A 23004-nucleotide genomic window follows, 5' to 3' on the forward strand; every position below is an offset into this window, starting at 1 on the left:
TAAATAAGAGTCTATTAGGTAAATAGATAGTCAACTTTCATAAATTTTAAATAAATAATCACTTTCATATATTTACGTAAATCTTAAGTTAATAGTTAATTTCATTTATTAGACCACATCATCTTTATGGTTATTTACTTATGAATTACAAAATGTTGGTTATATAGCAATTTCAAACTTTTTAATTGCTATTTACCTAATTTTTTGTTTAAATAATCACGTGCTGAATTTTTTTTAAATAGACGGTCAACGCATGAATAATTGGAAACAACGACAGCACATATATACCTTTAAATTTAAAATAAGAATTAATTCCAGGACAATTATTAGATCTAGATCCAAATTCAACAACTCGAGTAGGGGTAGATATAATTATTATGTTTCTTTATTATTTGAGGTCAGATATATTAATAAGCTAGGTATATAAGTGTTTATGATACATTGACTGGCCAATCAAATTATATAACGATCAAGGTTCAACCAAATATCTACGAGCGAGCCACTAAAAGTGAAGAAGAAGCTAATAAGCATATCAACACCAAGCTTTCGCTGCACTTTTCATTCTTCTTCATCACGGTTTGTGCTTTTTGTTTCTCTTCTTTATATGTTTCTTTTCAGAACATAATATAAACACAGTAGAATTCTTTTGTTTTTCAAATATTTTATTTATTTTTAGTTATTCTAGATTGAAGCACTTGTGGTATTTCATTGATTTGCTCAGTCAAAGCTTTCTCAGAGCAATAGTTAACCAAGTCTTATTTATTTATTATTTTCAGATATTTTTTTTTCATGGTTCAACAATGAACATGACGGTTTCAACTCTGTTCTGTGATCAATCTCTGTTGTGTTCAAGAGAGAAATGCATTTCCGGTTTTTCGGCTTTCATCGACGCAGATTCGTGCGCGAATCGAATTCTCGTGGTTTCGGTTGATCTTCTACTCTTTTTCACTTTCTTCTTATACTCCATAGTTAATTGCGTGTCACTCAAGAAACCTCCAAGATTTTCCCTTTCTTCTTGCTCGCTAGTTTCACTACTCTCGGCTGGTTTCAACGGCCTTTTGGCTTTGACCTACTTGGGTTATGGAACATGGATTATAGCCCAAGGCACTATTTCTCCGCTTTATAGATGGCTAGCTCCGCTGATCCACGGCTCGGCTTGGTTCCTCGTGAGCCTAAGCATAACCCTAAGAAAGCTATGCTTTTCGCGTACTTCCACGGCGAAAGCGTTTTCGATTTTTTTCCTCTTTTTCGGCGCCTTTCTCTGCTCCTCGTCGATAGTCAAAGCAAGAGTCAACGGATCCGTATGCGTAGAGACGGTTTTAGATTCTCTGTGTGTCATTGGAGGAATTCTCTTGATCTTGAGCTCATTTTACGAATCAACAAAACAAGAAACCAGTTTCTATACGCCATTGCGAGGCGGAGAATATGATAACGATGTCACTCCTTTTTCCGAGAGCGGTTTCTTGAGCGACGCATCGTTTTGGTGGCTGAACCCGCTGATGAAGAAAGCGAATTCGAAGATCCTCGAAGAGAGAGACGTCCCGCGGCTCCGCGTCGAGGATCGAGCGGAGACGTTGCACTCGAATTTCGCCGAGCAATTTGGGAAAAACCGTTCGATCTTGTCCGCGATCTTCCTCTGCCACCGGAGGCCTATTTTGATATCGGGGGTCTTCGCGCTGATCAAAGTTCTCACCATGGCTTGTAACCCGATCTTCCTCGCCCTTTTTATGGGCTTCGTGGAAGGAAAATCCAGGTCGAAAATCGAGGGCTACGCATTGACGATCGCGCTCTTCGCGTTCAAGATTTTGGAGTCGTTATCGGAGAGACAATGGTACTTCCGAGCGCGGCTCGTAGGCCTCCGAGCGAGGTCTCTTCTCTCGGCTGCAATATATCAGAAACAGCTCAAGCTCTCGAACGCCGCGAAATCGATTCATTCTCCGGGAGATATCGTGAACTACGTCGCCGTCGACGCTTATCGAATAGGCGAGTTTCCATTCTGGCTCCACCAAATCTGGTCGACTAGCCTCCAACTTTTTCTTGCGCTGCAAGTTATCTACTTCTGCGTCGGTCTAGCCACCGTTTCGGCTCTTCTTGCGCTCGTTCTGACTCTCCTCGTGAGCTCTCCGCTGGCGAAGCTGCAGATCAAGTACTACAAGGGGTTCTCGGCGGCCCAGGGCTCGAGGCTCAAGAGCCTCTCCGAGGCCCTCGCGAACATGAAGGTCTTGAAGCTCTACTCGTGGGAGAACCACTTCAAGGGCGCGGTGGAGAGGCTGAGGAACGAAGAGCTTCGGTGGCTTTTCGACCGGATTTTGCAGAGGAACAACTACATCGTCTTGTTCTGGACTTCGCCGTTGCTCGTGGGGGTGGTCAGCTTCTGGACTTGTCACTTCCTCGGGACCGAGCTCAGCGCGATAAAGACCTTCACGTTTCTGGCGACTCTGAGGATTATTCAAGAGCCGATTAGGGCGTTCCCCGATGTTTTCGGTGCTTTTGTTGAAGCAAAGGTTTCGCTCGATCGCATCAAGAAGTTCCTCGAAGCGCCCGAGTTGGACAATCGACACACGAGGGAAGCTATTATTCCTTGTACTGTCAAAGATGAAGAGCTTATTGGTCGGTCTGTCTTTATAGAATCTTCTGAGATCTCGTGGGACAAAGATTCTCCGAACGCCACGTTACGGAGCATTGGATTGACGGCTCGTTCTGGGGAAAAGTTGGCGATTTGCGGAGAAGTTGGATCCGGTAAATCGACCCTTTTGGCTGCAATTCTAGGAGAAGTTCCACATGTCAATGGCATTGTAAGTAACCATTTTTTTTTTCTTTATCTTTTCGGCTAATATGGTCCTTGAACTATTATGCAAGATCCCAACACAATTTTATGTTTGCATTTTATTTTATAAGTGGTTGACAGTTGATATATGCACATTTTTGTAAATTTTTCAATATTACTACTTTTAGACAAACTTCGACTATTTTGCGAATTCATTAGTTTCAGTTCACTATTTAGCTAAAACACCATTTATTTGATTAAATTTAATAAGTTAATCAGCTTAATTTTAAATATGGTTTCAGCTGTTTAGGCGTTGCAGTTACATAAAAAAAAAATCGCTAAGAAAAAAATAGTTTGAGAATCATCTGCTCGAAAAATTACTTTAGGGATAAAAATTCCACTCAAATAGTAGTTCATGGACTATTTGCACTACACTTTCTACCCAATTTTTTTTTTTTCGAAAAAAAAATATCACTTGTTTTGCAATCTTTCTAGGTTCAAGTTCGCGGGAAAATAGCCTATGTTTCTCAATCCGCATGGATTCAAACGGGTACGATTAAAGCCAATATCTTGTTTGGGTCAACGATGGACTCAGAGAAGTACCGGGAAACTCTCGAGAAGTGCTCGTTGGTGAAAGATATCGACTCGCTTCCGTTCGGAGATCTGACCGAGATCGGCGAGCGAGGCGTGAATTTGAGTGGAGGACAAAAGCAACGAATTCAACTCGCCCGAGCGCTCTATCAAGACGCCGATATTTACCTTTTGGACGACCCTTTCAGCGCCGTCGACGCTCACACTGCAACAAGTCTATTCAATGTAAGACACTATAGCCCTCCCTTTTTTTTGGTTATTAAGTTATATAGCCACACGGTTATACGGTTATAGTGAATTGTGATATAGCCCACCTTTCGTTAATTTTTTGTAAATAACCGAGTTAACTTATTAACAGATTAATAAAATACTATTTAATCCAGCCAAACATGTAAAAAATGTCGTTAATAGGCTGCCACATATGTAAGTTGACTATTTACAAAGTATTTATCAAAGGTTGGCTAATTTATAATTCCTATAATTTAGGTGGCTTACGTAGCCAATTTTTTGTTTTTTTTTTTTGTTGTAGGGAAAATTACATCTCTCAGAATTATGAGATACTGAGGAAAAGAAGTGTTTCTGGGTTGGGAGATCTTATAATAATCAGTAGTTAATTAGTAATATAATACAACCCGGGATCTAGCTCTCGTAACGGGAGCCGTAATTAAAGAGAACTTCGTTAACAAAAGACTTTAATCCTTCACAAACTCAATCTCTCCTTTTTTGAGAGATTAAGTTAATTTTGGTTTAAAGATGATTTTTTTATTAATGAAAAGAGACTTATTTATAGGTAAGTTTCACTTACAACCAATCCTACTATCCTATTAATATGAATCCTACTTTCCAAATAATGCATTTAATTAAATAAATTCGTAATTAAAATTAATTACGTATATTCCTAATGCGAAAAAATAAAAATCCTAATGCAATAAATTAAACTCGGCCCTTTTGTCACTCACGTGGCCCAAGGCCCGACGACGGAGTAATCATTCTATCTATCGGAGACTATGGAAGGTTCTCATCACAATAATCCTAAATAAATGATTTATGAATAATTACACTACTTTTTTTTTTAATAAGATGCGTTTATACTCTGTTTATTACTCATCAGGAATATGTCATGGGAGCTTTGTCAAGCAAGACTGTCTTGCTTGTGACACACCAAGTTGACTTCCTTCCATGTTTCGATTCTATTTTGGTAAACAAATATACAATACATGTCTTCTATTATTAATATTTTATTTTTGTGTACAATAATTGAAATTTTTAGCTAATTGGTCCGGTTTCCCTTGTTTTGTAGTTGATGTCCGGCGGAGAGATTTTGAAAGCGTCGACTTACGAAGATCTCATTACATCTTCGCAAGAGTTTCGAAGCCTTGTCAATGCCCACCGAGCCACGAGCTCATCTCCCGAGACACTCATCACCGACGACGAATCCTCTTCAAAAAAATGCCAACCGTCCAAGGGCGAGATTGTAAAAATCGCAGCCGAGGACGAAGCTCGAGAAGAGTTCTCGGGAGACCAGCTGATCAAGCAAGAGGAGAGAGAGCTCGGAGACACCGGTTTTAAGCCTTACTTCCAATACTTGAGGCAAGGAAACGGGTTCTTCTTTTTCTCGTTGGCGAACTTCTTCTACATCGTCTTCCTAGTTTGTCAGCTGCTTCAATTCTACACATTCGCCACAAAACTCAGAGACCCTAGTTCGTCGAAAATAGCATTGTACACGATTTACTCGGCGATCACGTGTGTCATGACACTGGCTCTGATCTTGAGGGGTTTTTCCGCTACGGCTTTAGGGGTCCAAGCTTCGAGATCTTTCTTCTCGAAGCTCGCAAACTCGCTCTTCCGAGCTCCAATGTCGTTCTACGACTCAACGCCCGTTGGACGAATACTTAGCCGGGTGCGTAGAAACTAATAACAAAGCTTTTATTTATTTATTTCATCTAGATCACAACTATAACTAGCATTTTTTTTGTTTGTTTGTAATTGATAGGTATCTTTGGACATGAATATCATTGACCTTGACATTCACTTAAAATTCATTGTTTCCTTTGGGACTGGTTTGAGCAGCTACACCATTCTAGGAGTACTGGCTTACCTTACTTGGCCGGTCCTTTTCGTGATCGTGCCAATGATTTTTGCGACTATAGTCTTACAGGTAAGCCACTTGAAGTATTAGAATTGCAAACTAGCTAACGTTTTTAAATATTTAGCAAATTAACCAAAATTTATGCGTGACATTATTTGCCATGGTCCTTTATAATGTTCGTTATTTACCAAAATTAACCATTATTTGTTTGTATAAATAAATAAAATGAACTCCGTTTCACTTAACTTTTAGGGGAAATGATGGCAAAAATACTCAATGTTTAGACAAAATACTACTTATATACTCGTTCTTTTTTATTTCTTGGGCAAAAATACTTAAAGTTTCAAATTTAGTTGCACGTAAATACTATGCCATTAAAATTTCTGTTTGAACTTAATGGTCCGAGTAGTAACGGACCCACTATAACGTAACATGTGGTATTTTTGCCAAAGAAAAAAAAAACTTTGAGTATATAAGTAGTATTTTGACCAAACATTGAATATTATTGTCACAATTTCTCCTAACTTTTAATATGATTATTTGGAAAGAAATAAAGGGGAGAGAGATTTTTAAAACGTGGGCTAAGAGTATTGTGATGCTTATTAACTCGTTTATAGCTCTGTTGCAAAATTAACTATATGTTGACTAGTTTGCAAAATCAATATTTGTTGAATATTACAAACAATTGTAGTTCTGATATTGAATTTTCGCTCTTGTAAAAAAAAAGAACTATTACTTGGCATCAGCAAAAGAGTTGATGCGAATAAACGGCACGACGAACTCTCTCATGACGAGCAGCCTCGCCGAGTCGATCGCCGGAGCGACGACCATAAGAGCGTTCGGAGAAGAACGCAGGCTCTTCTCAAACTACTTGGAGCTCATCGACGAGAACGCGAGCGCGTTTTTCCACAACTTCTCAGCGAGCGAGTGGCTGATCCAACGGCTCGAGACAATGTGCGCCGTTGTTCTCTCCGCCTCGGCTCTCGCCATAACTCTCTACTCCTTCGACTCTTCTGACTCCGGTGAGTCAGATTGTAGTGTTTCTCTTTCTCTCATTTTTGACATGTCTACGTACAGAAGTGAGCTTATATATGTGTTTGATCTTTTTCGGGGCACAGGTTTCATTGGGATAGCGTTTTCGTATGGTCTCTCGCTGAACTTGTTCATAGTGGTTTATGTTCAGTTCCAATGCGCGTTAGCGAATAGTGTGGTATCAGTTGAGAGAGTTGAGCAGTACATGCACATTCCTAGTGAAGCCTTGGAAGTGGTTCAAGGAAATAGACCTTCACAAGACTGGCCTGTTTTTGGGAAAGTTGAGATACACAATTTAAAGGTGAATGACACTAGTACCTTTTTTCTTTCTTTCTTCTTCTTAAAAGTGACCAAAAGGGTAATTTGTTTTAGCACTGATTGACATGTTAGGTATTAAGTTAGCTAGGGTTTTTAATTATGAAATTAGGGTTTTTTTTTTTTTTTAATTATGCAATTAGAGTTTTAAATTCTACATTTCCATCGGGCTATTTTGAAGAAAAGCCAAATTGACTCAATAATATCAGGGACTAGCCCATATTTAATTTTATTAAGTAAATAACCCAACTTTAATAGACTACTTAAACTACCCCTATCATTCACAACCCCCCTTAACCCTAACTCCTTCTCTCTCACCACCGCTCCAAACCTCTCCGACGACGGTCCGCCGCCGCCATGCCCTCGTGCTCCGGGATCTCGAAGCTCCGGCGAGTCCAAAGACTGGATTTCTCGCATAACCGTTTCACCGGCAATATTTCGGCAACCGAGCTCGCTCGTCTCCCGAGGCTGCTGACTCTCCGCCTTGAGTCGAACCAGTTCGACGGAGGCCTCGACGAATCCTCGCCGCAGAAAAAGAAAAAGAGAAAGAAAAATCTATGATTTTGTTGATTCACTGTAAATTCGCGAATAGGTTAATTTAATTAACGTACTGGAGTGAGTTAGGTTAATTAATTAACTGATTCGTGAAGGATTTGAAATTCACAAATAATTTACAAAAATAAGAACTTAAGTCGATTGATATTCAAAGCATTCAATTAATTAACCTAATTCCTAATTTAATCATTTAGTAAATTAACTTTACTCACAAAAAAATCAGAACCTAAGCTAATATTCAACCAACAAGTTAATTGATTAACCTAACTCACTCCAGTACGTTAATTAAATCAACATCTTCGCGAAGGAAGTGAGGGCATTATGGTCTGAGCCGAATATATGAGCTATTTGCTTAATAAAATGAAACTTGGGCTATTCCCCCGATAAGAATGACAAACTTAGCTAGTTATAACAAATTTCACCATTTCTATCATTACAAATTTGGTTTAATTAATTAGGGAATTATAGTTTTATTGTGTACGATGATTATTTCGAATTGTCCCTAGACGTATATATTATATCAATGTGGTAGCCTCAAGCTAATAACTTAATGTCTCAAAAAAATAAAAAGAGATTAGGTTTTGGTGAAGCTTTGCGCTATTAATAATTCTTATTTATCCAAAATCCTAGGCCGAAACAAGTTTGGTAACATGACATCAAATGGCCCTATATAAGGGGCATCGTTGCTCGGAGTGTTAACTTTCATTTTGACCAAAATTCTAGTCAAATTTCGTTTCGTGTTTCTTTATTCAAATCCCGAAGTATGCCTAAGAATATTAAAAAAAAAAATATTGAGAAATGAAAAAACGGAATGGAACAAAATTTTGGAATTTTTTTTCTTCCGGAACAAAATGGAATCGTTCCATCCATTCTATAAGCCCAGGTTTAACTGCGCGGATGGAAAGTATTTCTTATTTTTTTATTCTTCAAAACTTACCGCGTATATATATATTCAAAACTTTCATTTTTAGGTGAGGTATAGACCAAATTCTCCATTTGTTCTTCATGGGCTGAGCTTGACAATAGAAGGAGGTCAAAAGGTCGGGATCGTGGGCCGTACAGGAAGCGGAAAGACGACTCTCATCAGCGTCTTGTTCCGTTTGGTGGAGCCCACAGAAGGGAAGATCATAGTCGACGGCCTCGACATTTGCTCGATCGGCCTCCACGATTTGAGGTCTCGTTTCGGGATCATACCGCAAGACCCGACACTCTTCAAAGGCTCCGTCAGATTCAATCTGGACCCTCTCTCTCAACACTCTGATCATGAAATATGGGAGGTACAAAAATATCTTCCTTACTATAAGCTAAAACCAGCCAAAAGAACAAATGCGTAGTTTTTTTTTTCTTTTGTTCATGATAATGTCTTAAAAGATTGGTACTTTGATATGATTCAAGAGACTAAACACTAAAATCAGCCCAAAAGACCTAAGAAAAAATTGTACAATATACTCAGTTGAAGCTAATTGATTAGTAAATACCCAAAGTTTTAATCTTTTAGCAAAATGACCAATTGTTAATGCTTTTCTGTTTAAGAAAGATTGGTACTTTACATGATTCAAGAGGCTTAACACTAAAACCAGCGAAAAGAGCTACTGCGGTCCTGTTTGGTAATCAACTCAAAAAGTGTTTTTGAGTTAAAAAAAATAGGAAACAAAAAGTGAAAATTGTGTTTGGTAAAATTTTTGGAAATTTTTTTTAAAAACTTTTGAAATTGTTTTGTAAAAGAGTAAAAAGAAAACTAAAAACAAATAAAAGGTGTTTTTGGAAAAAAAAATTATTCTCTTCTCTCCTCCTTCTCCTCATCTTCTCTTTTACATTTTTTCAAAAACAAAAATGAAAACTGTACCAAACACTTTTTTCAGTTTTTTCAATTTCTCAAAAACAAAAATGAAAACTGTACCAAACAGTTTTTTGAAAACAACTGCAAAATAATTTTTCGGTATAACTACAAAAATTAGAAAATAGAAAACAAAAACTTTTTGAGTTAACTACCAAACAATCCCGCATGATTATATTTTGGTTTTTCTGTTTCATGATAATGCTTTTCTGTTTTATGGCATAACATCACTCATAGTACTTTCCTGTCTAAGAAAGATTGGTATTTTGATATGATTTCAAGACGCTAATCACTAGAACTAATCAATATGTATTTTTTCTTCTTTTAATGATCATGTCCCAAAAGGTTCTTGAGAAGTGTCAGTTAAGAGAGGCCATTCAACAGAAACAACAAGGCCTTGACTCCCTAGGTAAGGAAAAAGGAAGCGAAACAAATAGAGTCAAAACTCTGTTATATAGATCCGAAAGTAATAGAGGAATGTTGTTTGTGTAGTTGTTGAGGAAGGAACAAATTGGAGCATGGGACAAAGACAGCTCTTTTGCCTCGGCCGAGCTCTTCTGAAGCGAAGTCGAATCCTCGTCCTCGACGAAGCCACGGCTTCCATGGATAACGCCACCGACGCCATTCTTCAACACACCATAAGGACTGATTTCGCCGATTGCACAGTCATCACCGTTGCTCATAGAATCCCCACCGTCATGGACTGCGATAAAGTTCTTGCCATTAGTGATGGTCAGTAAAAAAAAAAAAAAAAAATTGCTTTCTCAGTGATTTGAAATCGATTTGTTTAATTTTTGTTTTTTCATGTTACTTTCCCGCCAAGTAAACGGTATAGAATAATGGGATATTTTTGGCAGGAAAATTGATGGAGTTTGATGAGCCAAGTAAGTTGATGAGAGACGAAGGGTCGCTTTTTGGGAAGCTTGTCAAAGAGTATTGGTCTAGAGCTTCAAATTCGAATAACGGTGGTGATTTCTAGCGATTAAGAATAAACGACAACAATATCATTAAAACGACAATATATAAGAAGCTACTAGTATTAGTTTATTACGTCTCAGTTCTTTACTTGTGTGGCGATGTAAGGAGATTTTCATCTAAAGATGTGATAATTTTCTGAATGTGGATTATAAATAATCAATCTTCCCTTCGAAGGAACGATATTATTCTATATAAGAAGTAGATTATAAATAACCAATTGTTTTATTTGTCCTATCCAATTGAAAAGCTTTATTTAAATTTTATATTTCAAGTAGATTTCAACTATGTGTCTTGGTTCGTTGTATGCGTAGTAGAACTAGTTTGATTTTTGAAGATGACAAACACGACTTTGATACGACAGTGAAACCCTAAAACGACATAGCCCTCTTTCAACTTTATGTAGGTGAAATTTTAGCACATGATTTTTATTGTACAGTACAGAGAGAAAAAAAAAAAAGACTAACTTTGTGAAATAATTTTGATCATATTCTTACCAATATTCTCTTCTCTTATCCAAGAATTTTGTATTTTTTTTTTTATTGTATAGAAATTGCATAAACAACAAAGTTTCCGACATATTTTATCATTTTTTTTTTAATGAACATATTTGATCTTGAAAATGTAAAATTCATCTGAAATAAGAAAAAAAAAACAATTGAAAAAAATATAATTTTTAAGTAAGCTAGTAACATTAAAAAAAAAAAAAAAAAAAAAAAAAAAAATCAACATTCATTGGGCGTACGATTGAGACTGTCCCTTCAGTCCCTCGACGAGTCCGTCGTTCTCCAATTCCCAACCCAAAAGCCAACAGCTTTGATTTTCATTATAAAAAAAAAACCATTACATACACAACACATACAGACACTCTTTACATTGCCTAGTCATTCACGCCTCTCTCTTTTTCTCATTCAATCCACGAAACCCTAGAATCCGCCATGGAAACCGCCGCGATGTCTCAAATCGGCCTCGCCGGACTCGCCGTGATGGGCCAAAACCTAGCCCTAAACATCGCCGAGAAAGGATTCCCGATCTCCGTCTACAATCGCTCCGCCTCGAAAGTCGACGACACGGTGGAGCGTGCCAAGGCCGAGGGAAATCTCCCTCTCTCCGGCCACTACACTCCCCGAGATTTCGTCCTCTCTCTCCGCCGTCCTCGCTCCGTCGTCATCCTCGTCAAGGCCGGCGCCGCCGTGGACCAGACCATCGCCGCCCTGGCGGACCACATGGAGCCCGGCGACGCCATCATCGACGGAGGCAACGAGTGGTACGAGAACACCGAGCGCCGAATCGCCGAGGCTGAGAACCGAGGCTTGCTCTACCTAGGCATGGGAGTCTCCGGCGGAGAGGAAGGAGCGAGGAACGGACCGTCTCTCATGCCCGGCGGATCTCGGCAGGCGTACGACGACGTCCGACATATCCTCCGCAAAGTGGCGGCGCAGACCGAGGACGGTCCGTGCGTGACCTACGTCGGCGAAGGCGGCGCCGGAAACTTCGTCAAGATGGTTCACAACGGAATCGAGTACGGCGATATGCAGTTGATCTCCGAAGCCTACGACGTCTTGAAAAACGTCGGAGGTCTGTCGAACTCCGAGATCGCGGAGATCTTCTCCGAGTGGAACCGTGGCGAGCTCGAGAGTTTCCTAGTCGAGATTACCGCCGATATCTTCAAGGTGAAGGACGATCTCGCCGGAGGAGAGCTCGTGGACAAGATCTTAGACAAGACGGGGATGAAAGGCACCGGAAAGTGGACGGTTCAGGAGGCTGCCGAGCTTTCCATCGCAGCTCCGACGATCGCCGCCTCTCTGGACTGTCGGTACCTCAGCGGCCTGAAGGAGGAGAGAGAAGACGCCGAGAGGATTCTCAGTGAAGCTGGAATGAAGAGCAATACCGTAAACTCAGTCGACAAGAAGAGGCTCATTGACGATGTCCGACAAGCACTGTACGCCTCAAAGATCTGCTCCTACGCTCAGGTACAGATCTTTTAAACCTTCAAATTGTCATAAAGAATACTAAATCCCCAAAAAGACCTTAAAAAAACTTATTTCTCTATAAAATATCGCTTATTTCAAGTTAAGAGAATGATTTCAATACTATTTGTTATCTGTATCTTATCATAGCGTCGAGTCTTTCTCTTGATATTTCTCGCATTGTTGATGTCTTTCATTAATACGGTATCTTATTCGAGAATGTATCTAATTATCACAAACAAGAAATGAAAATATGATTATGGAGCCATGATTGATGCCGTATCTTTGGTTTCTGAAAACTCACCGCAATTGAGAGCCTATCAAGTATGAGAACAAGTGAGCCTAATTAAAAATGACATCTTTACGCGCAGGGGATGAATCTGCTGAGGGCGAAAAGTGCACAAAAAGGATGGGGAATCAACTTGGGCGAGATGGCACGGATCTGGAAAGGCGGGTGTATCATTCGGGCCGTGTTTCTGGACCGGATCAAACAGGCCTACCAGAGAAATGTGAACTTGCCCAATCTCATCGTCGATCCCGATTTCGCGACCGAGATGGTTCAGCGTCAAGCAGCGTGGCGTAGAGTCGTCGGGCTCGCGGTCTCGGCCGGGATCAGCACTCCCGGGATGTGCGCGAGCCTCTCGTACTTCGACACCTACAGGCGGGCCCGGCTTCCGGCGAACTTGGTCCAAGCCCAGCGAGACCTCTTCGGGGCCCACACCTACGAGAGGGTCGACCAGCCCGGGTCGTTCCACACCGAGTGGACCAAGCTCGCTCGCAGCGCCGGCGCGGGGAAATTCAACTGAGTGTGAGCTCTCTCTTTTCATTTTTTTTGTTTAATAATATTTTAGGGCATAGCATTAGCTTGAGAGGAGGGGATTTTTGTATCTGATGGTCTCATCGATTGTTATTACGATTTTTAAAACACCAACTGTGTCTGAGAGTTTTCTTTGTATGTTTCGGGTTTTTTCTTAATAAAATGTGCATGCCTTCTGTGGATCTCTTAGTTTGTTTGATATGCGTGTGTGTCTCGACTGATAGCGAGATTAGAATTTAAATATGTATGTAGTTTTGCTATTAGAGGGACTAAGCTGAAAATTAGTTCATAGAAGTGACCCATAAAGAAACATATGTCCTAAAAAGACTAGAGAAGAAAGAAATCGTATTGGAAGAAAAACCTTTCATACAAAACACCCATTCTCGAGCGAAGGCAAAGTTCTGGTCCCCGAAGCAGAAGGCATTTTGCTCGGGCCGACCCACCTGCTTGAGAGCACCAAATCATCCCCGGCTTGCCTTTCCATGATCTGAATCTTGTTCCTCTTCAAAAGCCCCGCAAAAACCAGCCCTGCGAAACCCAGCAAAACCAACCCGCCGAACACTAGAACGATCCCGCTCAGCCACCAACTCCACAACAGCCTCTGCTTCATTTTCTTCTTCCTCTTCACAGCCACTGAGAAACGCCCTTCCTCTCTCCAATGGCAAAACCCCGGCGACCCCATTTCGCTCAGGTAACTCGTCCCGTTCGCTGCGAAAGCCACACACCTCGCTGCAGATCTCAGGCTCTCTGCGAGATTCAGATCGGGAAACCGAATCGAGATGGGATCGCCCGCTGCAGTGCTCAGAGCGACGCTGGTGAGACTCTCGGCGTCGAAGGCAGCGAAACCGACCACTCGAGCGACCAAATCGTAGCCTTGGACAGTGTAGTACTGTGAAGACAGATTGCTCGAGTCACCGTAGAAGACCAAAGCGAGCCTTCTCGTGTAAGGCAAAGAGGTCGTTCTCGGTGTTATGCTCAATCGGCCGAGTTTCGCTCCTCTCTTCCACAGACCGCTGCTTCGAATCTTCAAAGCCGAGACTTCTACGCCGGAGAGTGAAGCGTTGTAGAGAATGCCTGTGTGAGACCGGTTTTTGACAATCGTCTTTAAGGCGAAATCCCGTAGCGAAGCTTCTAGAGAATCGGAGTTTGAAAAGGGAAAGAGAAGAGTTGTGAAGCAGAGGAAATAGATGATGCCCATTTTGTTGAATTGGATTGCTCTGTTTTGACAGGAACACAGCAATATATTGCCTCAGATCTTCATAGTTTCAGTCATGGAAAAAGCAACATGGTGATGAGTAAAGAGACCTAAATTTGATCTCTTTTTCTCCACTTTAAAGTGTATTATTATATACGTTTCTGTTGCCTTTCAAATATTATTATTATATGTGCTTTATATAAAGATGAGCATGCTAACAAGAAAAATGGTCCATGATGAGAGAACCCATAGGCCATCTTTCCTCAGCAGTTCACTTTGACTTTTTGTCAGAACAAAGCGAACAGCAAAAGTTTGAACTATATATGATTTCAATTTATTTAATCAGTGAACGTATATTATCATTAGCTGGAAAACAATAAAAAAAAAAAAATGGAATCTTTGTAGGTTTGTAAACATGTGGGAAGCAAAATTAGCAACCGTGCCGTTGATTGATCTTTTCTTTATCCATCAATATGCGGTTTACCATCTCTGCACTCCACACGAAACCATAAATTTCTACAATTTTTTTTTTTTTTTTTTTTTTCGGCTAAACCGTAGCTCATTACATTAAACCTACCAGTCTATATCCTCCTGCAAAAGGGGCTTCTCTTAATCATAGAATTCCTCATTATCAACTACCATAAACATATACCTGAACAACAAAAAAGAGAAAACTGGTCACAGAGTTGAAGTTTCACACATAAGGGACTTAAAAAAAAGAAATTTTGGCACAAATAGTCCCCAACCTTTTATGATAGTGGCGTTTTGGTCCCTAAACTTTTTTTTGAAGCATTTTGGTCCTTAACCTATTGATTTTGTAACATTTTGATCCTCTTTTTAAAAAAAAAGTGATAACATTTTTTATAAAATTTAACACCAAATCAACTTAAAACATATTTACAAAGTAAAATAACTTGTTTATAATTTTAAAAAGTTTAAAAAAGTAACATATAATGCTATAAAAATCTAATATTGTATAATTCTTTTAGTGCTTTAAGGATCAAAATATGATGTAATAAATTTATTTTGTAAAAGTAACAATTTAATTTAGTATATAAACATGTTTTAAGTTTATAAAGTACATAATTTCATAGAATAAAAAAAATTTGAGAAAGGACCAAAATGCTACAAAGTCAATAGATTAGGGACCAAAATGCTTCAAAAAAGAGTTTAAGGACTAAATGCCACTATCATAAAAGGTTAGGGATTATTTGAACCAAAAACCCTAAAAAAAAATGAGCAGCAGAGTGGCAAGACGGTAAAATTACTTGTTAACGTGCCAACAGCAGAAAAAAGCGTGAATCTATAGCATCACAAATCTGCTTCTTCAACGAACGAAGGATTCAAAACCATATCTACAGTATGATCACCAGTAGCTATTTCATCGTCAATCTGCATTACAAGCAAAACTCTGAAAAAAAAAAAAAAAAGTAAGTATAGATGACAAAGAAATCAGGACCAAAGTTATACTCATCAAGAGAAATGATGGAATAATAGTATTCCTTTTGATAATCAAATAAGAAATACTATAAAAATCATATACTGTCTTTAGTTTCTCCATCTGAAGGCTTCATAGAAGGAAGTTCCTCCAGCAAGAATATTGTAGTCGCAGCAAGGTCCACAGCCTAAATCATATAAACATGTATCAGTTACAAATAACCACCATTGCGGGTCAATATTTGGGAATATGGGAATAGCTTCCACAGGAAAGGAATGGTTAGAATCTGAGATGTGGAACTCCACAGAGTGGACAATTTGTTGGTGCAACTATGGAAGTTCACATTCTCCAGCACAAATACCAATAGAAAATCAGAATAAACACATATTTACTTTGCATGAAAACGATAAAACCAAAAAAATCGAAGAGAGCGGGAGATGAACGGGTCCGGGAGAAGACGAGGCAATAACAAAAAAAATGCATATTTTAAGCATTATGTTAATTTAATTAATTCATAATTAAAAACACATATTTTAGTTAATCTAACTTTAATTAATATTTTTAATTGTTTAGATATTATTATTTCATTCAATATAGCTTAAATAATTTAGTATGCTGATTTTTTATAGCATTTTTTTTTATAGTAGTTAACTTAATTCATAATATATAATTTTCATAATTATGTTTTTTTAGTAGTGTATAATTTATTCTCTAGATATTACAATTTATGTAATGAAATGTATTCATTTTTCAATTTTTATTATTACATATTTTTTATTTTTAAATAATTTATTATTAAATTATACTAATATTACAATATGTAGCTGCTACTGCTTCCACTCTTCGATCCACTCCACCTATTCCTTTCTTGTAGTCGCAATCGTGCTTCCTATATCCGAGCGAGTTTTCAGCATTGCTTTTTGACTACGCAACTCCTTCCTTTATCCGGCCTTCATTTGTTTAAGTGGGCTTAGATAATCTCCAATAGGAGCCTTTACATTTTGAGGGTCTAAGGACCTCATTATTTTGGACTCTCAAACCTTCATTTTGAGGGTTTGAACAGTGGACCCTCAAATTTGAGGGTCCACTGTTCACACCTTTAAATTGTTGTCTAAGTATACTTTAGTATTTTATTTTGTATAAATTGTTAAAATATACATCATTTCTAAAATTTAATAAAATATTTTATATTTTGGTACATAAAGACAAATAAATTACAATTAAAACCTTTTAATTTAGGGCGCTCTAGCTTATTAGCCTTTTTAAAACTTAGAATTGTGAAATAGCCAACGTTTTAGTAATATTTGGTAATTAGCCAATCTTTGATGCAATAAGACATAATTACCCTTATTTTTTCCCCTAATTCTTTACCAAAAAAAAAAATTTAAACGAAAATAATTTATTTATACCTAAATACTCTCTCTCTCTCTCTTTGTTACATTTTTAGCCATAGCAGAGGTTAAAAAAAACAGCATCTCGCAGTTAATAGTCGGTAATAACTGTTAATAGGTTTCTGGTAGAAACCTATTAACAGTTATTACCGACTATTAGTTAAAGCAAAAACCTATTAATAGTTATTAACGATTATTAACTGCGGTTTTTATGATTTTGACATTTGTTCATGGCTAAAAAAAATGTGACGAGAGAGAGAGAGAGAGAGAGAGAGTGTGTGTGTGTGAACATGAAAAATAGAGAGAGAGAGATAGAGAGATAACTGAGATCCTAATAATTATGGATTTTGAATAATAAATTACATTTTATTAATTTCGAAAATAAATTATATTAACTAATTAATAAGGGTAAAAATGGTATAAACAATTTGCCACATAAGCAGAATGGCAATAAATCAAAAAAATTTGAAACGTATGACAGAATGAAATTCTTAGGTTTGAATTGGCTTAGTCAGTTACAAAACTCTTTAATTTAATACTTTGATATATTTACTAGTGGATGAATAAAAAAACATAATGTATAACAGTGTTATATGTAATATAAATATGAAGGTATAAAAATGTTCAATATTATTAAATATTAGGGGATAATATGCAATATATATATATATATATATATATATATATATATATATATATATATATATATATATATATTAGATTTGAAGATCCTCAAAATGAGGGTCTCCATTGGAGTAAATGGCTTTTAAACTCTCATTTTAAAGTTTGAAAATCCTCAAAATGAGCATTCTCATTGGAGATGCCCTTATGTGTGGAAATCCTTCCAAAAAAGATTCAAGGCCCAGTGTAACTCAACGAGACCCATTGGAAGAGGTTTTAATTGGCCCTCTTCAGTTAATAGATTAGATAATGAAAAATTTATAAATAGTTCTATACCTATACTCACATATTACATAGTTAATAGGCTAATAATAGTGATGCTAAATGTGTGTCTTGATATTTTTAGAAATTAAAAGAATAAATGGTGCATTGCGATTAAACTCTAGGGAAACATACAATATTTTTCCTCGATAAAATGAGCCATAATCGTATCCTAAAATGAGAGTTTGAGGCTTATTAAACAAATTCAAATCGGACTTTTACCTGTTAATGTTGGTGATTATTTTGGCAAATATTAGCCTCATTTTATTTAAGAGGGTCAAGATATTACCAAAAAAACAATAATATATATATATATATATATATATATATATATATATATATCCAAGTTTACTATATTAAAATTGACCTAAAATTAATTTATAATTTTTGTTAGAAATTTTTAATGTCATTGACTTGTAAATCAACGATATTTATCTAAATTTGGAATACATTTCAACTAAGCAGTTGGGTGTAAACTTGGATTTTAGTTGACTGAATGGTTTAATCTTAGCAAGAAACGCGGTTGGTTTTACTTTTACCAAATATTTGATTATCTCAAAGTTTATCACAAAAGACGTAGTATATGATTTATATCACAAATTAAACCAAACCACTAAATCAGTGACTAAAAGTTAAAACGAGTGAATCTATTGGTGTATTTGACCAACTGGTAGTTTCAAGTATTCCTTGTTTTAAGCTATATAAATATATTTTAGATAGAGAAATTGTCTCAACTACCATCATTTAATAAACAATTTCTAATTTCTTACAAAAAATTTAATTTGACCAAAAATACTAGTAAGTCACATGTACAAATATAATTTTACTCTTAACATCATATCAATAATTGACATATATTATTGACATCTTTGAGTTTTGAGTTATCTGTTTATTGATATAGATGTCAACAATCGACATCTATTCTTGACACATATGTCTACAATTGACATAAATTGTTGACATTATTTGTTGAGAATAAAATTGTATTTGTACAAGTAACTTAGTAATATTTTTTGTCAAATTAAGCTTTTAGTGAGAAATTGTAATTTTTTATTTATTTTTTTTATTTATAAAAGAGTGGTAGTTGATCCAATTTCTACAAGTAGATATATACGCATATATAGTTTTACTGTAAGGCGCTATATCCTTATATTCTTTTTCAACGGACCTAATGATATTTCATTCTATCCATACTTTTTTTTTTTTTTGAGTAAATTCTATCCATACTTTGTAAGGCCTGATATTTTTACTTTCATTTATATATTTATTAAATGTCCTAAAGTTGAGCCAACGGTCTAGATCATACATGAAGCCCAAGAAGTAACGGATAATTCCGGAAAAATATTCAATTTTTTTTATACATGTTATAAAAGAATATAGCAAAATGTATTTTTTAATTATTATTTTAAAAATAGTCCTATCCTACTATGCTTGCTTTTTTTTTAGGGGAAGTACTAAAGTAAATTTGAAAATATTTATAAAAAGTAAAATAAATAAATAAAACTCACCAAGCGAACAAATTGCAAGAATTGCATGAATCGTGAGAGGCCCTAGAAATGATAGATAGTTGTTGCTTAATAAATGATTTATATTTATTTTTAGGTTTGGGGATTTGAGACCGATCGATCGAGAGAGAGAGAGAGAGCTAGGGTTTATGCTGAAGTCGATCGAACCAGACTCAACCCTCTTTGATCCGAGGCTGACCATGGAACCCGATTCGCCGGCGGATCGAAGCTCCGATTCCAACTTCGCCTTCGCCTTCAACGACGTCAATTTCTCCGATCGCTTGCTGAGAATCGAGATCGTCCAAGATTCGCTGGAAACGAAATCAGACGGCGAGGATTGCTCCACCATCGCCGATTGGGCTCGGAATCGGAAGCGGCGGAGAGAAGATATTAAGAAAGAGAACGGTATTTCTTCGTATTTTGTGTGCTTTGTCAAATTCTGTTTCATTTTGCTCAACGATTTGATTTTATAAAGTTGGTTGTATTTCATTTTTGTTAATTATGTGGCTAAACCCTAGATGGATGTCGATTTTCTGATCTTAAAGATCCGAAGTTGAGTCGGAGCTAACGAGGATATGGAAAATGAAATTTTTTATATGGAATCTTAAGGCTCTAAACTTCGTTCCCTCAGGACTCCAGGGATCGAAAACAATGAAATGAAATGAGAATGGGAATGTTAGGTCTGTCCTTATGGTGTTTGAACTGCTATTGATTTGATTTCGAAACGAAATTGCGAGATTCGTTTTCTGGATTCTATGACGCTTATTGGTTTAGTCATTTTAATCAACAAATTTTATCGATTTGTAGTAGTAAAGGATTATGAAAGTATAAAAGCCGGAGGTAAAGTGAACATCGATGGCCAAGATCAGTAATGCGTTGTGCAGTCCTTTTTTTTAAAAACCTTCCATCGTGTTTCTCTTGTTTCCAATACTTGTCTGTCAATTATTTTTCTGTTCCATGTAGAAATAAAATTAGCAGAAATATGTTTCTTTTGGTTGCTATAGTTAATAAAATATCAACTTTACATAAAATGGGGTGTTATTGATTGTGTGCCTCAGTTGTTGATGTTCTTGATGATCACGAGGAGGAGATTGTGAGCTGTCATGTCGGAGATACAGATGGTGCGGACAGTGAAGAACCTGTGGCAATGGTTGAAGAGTTATTGACATGTCCGCCTGGTATGTTTTTCATACTTCTTATCATTTAGAAATTTGTTGTGATAATTGCAAATTTCATTGTGGTGTTTGGAAGCTCAATGGTTTTAGAACTTTTTTCTTTTGTTGCGTGTCTCCTTTTCTTCAGGTTTACGTATATCAATTACTACATAGTTAGTTTTTCTTTTCCGTTCATCTCACACTTTTGTTTCGAAATGCTCTTGGTTGTCTATGAATTACGAGATCGGCATGGTATCATTTCAGGTTTTGACCCTGCTCATCGAGGTGATTTTTCATGGGCCCGAGACCATCCAAAAGATGTTGAAGTCAAAACTCTGCATATCAGCTCTCCAATTTTGGCAGCAAAAAGTCCATTTTTTTACAAGGTTTAAGGTCTTCCACGTAGTGACTTCCGTTACATTTTGTTTCCGTTAGCCGGATAGTTTCATTCATTTAATTTTTCATGCCTCAATAGCTATTTTCAAATGGGATGATGGAGTCAGATCAGCGACAAGTAACTTTGCGGATTCATGCATGTGGTAATCACTAAATATATGACATAGCTCCTTTTTTTTCCCCCACTTTCCCTTTTTTTTTTGCATAATTTAACCAAGATTTCCCCCCATTTTTTTTTAATGTAAATCAGAAGAAGCAGCTTTCATGGAACTTCTGAATTTCATGTATAGCAACACATTGTCCATAAAAACGGAGCCGGGTTTGCTAGATGTGCTAATGGCGGCTGACAAATTCGAGGTTGCATCGTGCATGAGATATTGCATCACATTATTGCGGAAATTGCCCATGACTTGTGAGTCCGCACTGCTATATTTGGATCTTCCTTCTGCCTTTCTGTTGGGTGATGCGGTACAGCCTCTCACCGATGCAGCAAAACAGTTCCTCGCTGCTCGCTACAAAGACCTAAACAAGTTAGTTTTTGTTTTGTTTTAGCCAAATGATGTTTTCTTAAGAGGTTTTGAATTCAAGAGAGTTAAATTTCACCCAATAGTTCATGGGTTCTAGTCTCCTATCAATTAGTGTTTCCAGTGTTTAAAAAAGGAAGAAAAAAAAAATAGAGGGTTAAAATTCAGTTTTCAAATGTAATTTCAGGTTCCATGAAGAGGTGTTTAAACTTCCTCTCGCTGGCTTCGAGGCGATCGTGTCCAGCGACGATCTCCAGGTGGCGTCCGAGGACGCCGTGTACGACCTAATCCTGAAGTGGGTCCGGACCCACTACCCGAAACTCGAAGACCGGCGAGAAATCCTGGGCACGCGGCTCGGCTGCCACATCCGGTTCCCTTACATGACTTGCCGAAAGCTGAAGAAAGTCCTGTCGTGCCACGACTTCGAGCCCGAGGCCGCGTCGAAGCTCGTCCTCGAGGCGCTCTTCTTCAAGGCCGAGGCCCCGTACCGGCAGAGGACCCTCGCGGCCGAGGCCAAGCGCTCGTCGTTCCACCGCTTCGTCGAGAGAGCCTACAAGTACCGACCCATCAAGGTCATGGAATTCGAGCTCCCGAAACAGCAGTGCATCGTCTACTTGGACCTCAAACGGGAAGACTGCGCCGCCCTTTTCCCGTCGGGCCGGGTCTACTCTCAGGCCTTTCACCTCGGCGGGCAGGGCTTTTTCCTCTCGGCCCACTGCAACATGGACCAGCAGAGCGCGTTCCACTGCTTCGGGCTCTTCCTTGGGATGCAAGAAAAGGGCTCGATCACCTTCGCCGTGGACTACGAGTTCGCGGCCCGCTCGATCGACAAAGAGGGCTACGATAGCAAGTACAAAGGGAACTATACCTTCACCGGAGGAAAGGCCGTCGGGTACAGAAACTTGTTCAGCTTGCCTTGGACGGAGTTCATGTCCGAAGACAGCCCTTGCTTCATCAATGGAGTCTTGCATCTCAGAGCCGAGCTGATCATCAAGAGGCCGTGATCATCGGATATATATAATTTGTATACATACACTAAGCTCTTCACTTTGCTTCTTATGTGACTCTATGACCGTTCTTTCTCTGTAAAGGTGAAAAAGTTAAAAAAAAAAAAAAATGTTATGGGAGAAAATGTAAGGTATGTTGTATGCGATACATCAACCAATCCAATGGCCGTTAATGGAGGCTATTTTTACTAATAGCCAAGTTAAGAGATTTATTTGAATATCTGAATAGTCAAACAGAAGGTAATATAATATGTTCTGGGTAAGATAAGAGTGTCGGTTGTTAATGGGAATTATTATTATGATGTTCTCTTCGACAACCTTCCAAGAGTATAATCCACCACCATGCAATATTTATTTATTTAGTTATTATTATTATTATTTACTGATTTTTTTTTTGTTAAATGCTACGTGGTTTTATAAACAAATACGGAGAAGCTATACCAAAAAAAATGAAATGTCGAAGTTCAAAGTTCTTGAAACCATGTACTAATTAATATCTCCACA

At 37.8% G+C, this 23004-nt stretch overlaps 4 protein-coding genes across 4 annotated transcripts; 3 read left to right on the forward strand and 1 right to left on the reverse strand.

The window, feature by feature from the left end:
* The first annotated feature begins 800 nt into the window (after positions 1 to 800).
* On the forward strand, positions 801 to 10541 carry LOC149405395 (ABC transporter C family member 10-like). The gene is made up of 11 exons (XM_089607829.1): positions 801 to 2795; positions 3263 to 3583; positions 4470 to 4556; positions 4659 to 5258; positions 5352 to 5516; positions 6175 to 6469; positions 6566 to 6780; positions 8321 to 8626; positions 9532 to 9595; positions 9679 to 9918; positions 10044 to 10541. Exons 1-11 carry the CDS (start codon positions 801 to 803, stop codon positions 10163 to 10165), a joined length of 4410 nt encoding a protein of 1469 aa, XP_089463955.1. The 3' UTR covers positions 10166 to 10541.
* Positions 10542 to 10880: 339 nt separating this feature from the next.
* Positions 10881 to 13130, forward strand: LOC149405396 (6-phosphogluconate dehydrogenase, decarboxylating 3, chloroplastic-like). Its single transcript, XM_089607138.1, has 2 exons — positions 10881 to 12134; positions 12503 to 13130. The coding sequence occupies exons 1-2, from the start codon at positions 11100 to 11102 to the stop codon at positions 12935 to 12937; spliced, it is 1470 nt and encodes a 489-aa protein (XP_089463264.1). The 5' UTR covers positions 10881 to 11099; the 3' UTR covers positions 12938 to 13130.
* A 49-nt stretch (positions 13131 to 13179) lies between these two features.
* Positions 13180 to 14406, reverse strand: LOC149405397 (transmembrane protein, putative (DUF1191)). Its single transcript, XM_089607139.1, has one exon. It carries the CDS (start codon positions 14144 to 14146, stop codon positions 13313 to 13315), a length of 834 nt encoding a protein of 277 aa, XP_089463265.1. The 5' UTR covers positions 14147 to 14406; the 3' UTR covers positions 13180 to 13312.
* A 4993-nt stretch (positions 14407 to 19399) lies between these two features.
* LOC149405398 (BTB/POZ domain-containing protein POB1-like) lies at positions 19400 to 22720 on the forward strand. Its single transcript, XM_089607140.1, has 6 exons — positions 19400 to 19824; positions 20478 to 20597; positions 20838 to 20959; positions 21049 to 21112; positions 21220 to 21499; positions 21681 to 22720. Exons 1-6 carry the CDS (start codon positions 19569 to 19571, stop codon positions 22495 to 22497), a joined length of 1659 nt encoding a protein of 552 aa, XP_089463266.1. The 5' UTR covers positions 19400 to 19568; the 3' UTR covers positions 22498 to 22720.
* Positions 22721 to 23004: the final 284 nt, after the last annotated feature.

This window comes from Urtica dioica, chromosome 2, assembly GCF_054948205.1.
Source record: "Urtica dioica subsp. dioica isolate 48M chromosome 2, U.dioica_male_clone48M_v1_H2, whole genome shotgun sequence".
Classification (NCBI taxonomy): Eukaryota; Viridiplantae; Streptophyta; class Magnoliopsida; order Rosales; family Urticaceae; genus Urtica; species Urtica dioica.

Bases quoted from the DNA above. Each gene is read 5' to 3' on its own strand.
- LOC149405395 (XM_089607829.1), top strand. From the start codon at position 801: ATGAACATGACGGTTTCAACTCTGTTCTGTGATCAATCTCTGTTGTGT. The intron at 5,259-5,351 runs GTGCGTAGAAAC...TGTAATTGATAG, and splicing joins TTGGACGAATACTTAGCCGG to GTATCTTTGGACATGAATAT. The intron at 5,517-6,174 runs GTAAGCCACTTG...GTAAAAAAAAAG, and splicing joins TTGCGACTATAGTCTTACAG to AACTATTACTTGGCATCAGC.
- LOC149405396 (XM_089607138.1), top strand. From the start codon at position 11,100: ATGGAAACCGCCGCGATGTCTCAAATCGGCCTCGCCGGACTCGCCGTG. The intron at 12,135-12,502 runs GTACAGATCTTT...CTTTACGCGCAG, and splicing joins AGATCTGCTCCTACGCTCAG to GGGATGAATCTGCTGAGGGC.
- LOC149405397 (XM_089607139.1), bottom strand. From the start codon at position 14,146: ATGGGCATCATCTATTTCCTCTGCTTCACAACTCTTCTCTTTCCCTTT.
- LOC149405398 (XM_089607140.1), top strand. From the start codon at position 19,569: ATGCTGAAGTCGATCGAACCAGACTCAACCCTCTTTGATCCGAGGCTG. The intron at 19,825-20,477 runs GTATTTCTTCGT...TGTGTGCCTCAG, and splicing joins AGATATTAAGAAAGAGAACG to TTGTTGATGTTCTTGATGAT. The intron at 20,960-21,048 runs GTTTAAGGTCTT...ATGCCTCAATAG, and splicing joins AAAGTCCATTTTTTTACAAG to CTATTTTCAAATGGGATGAT.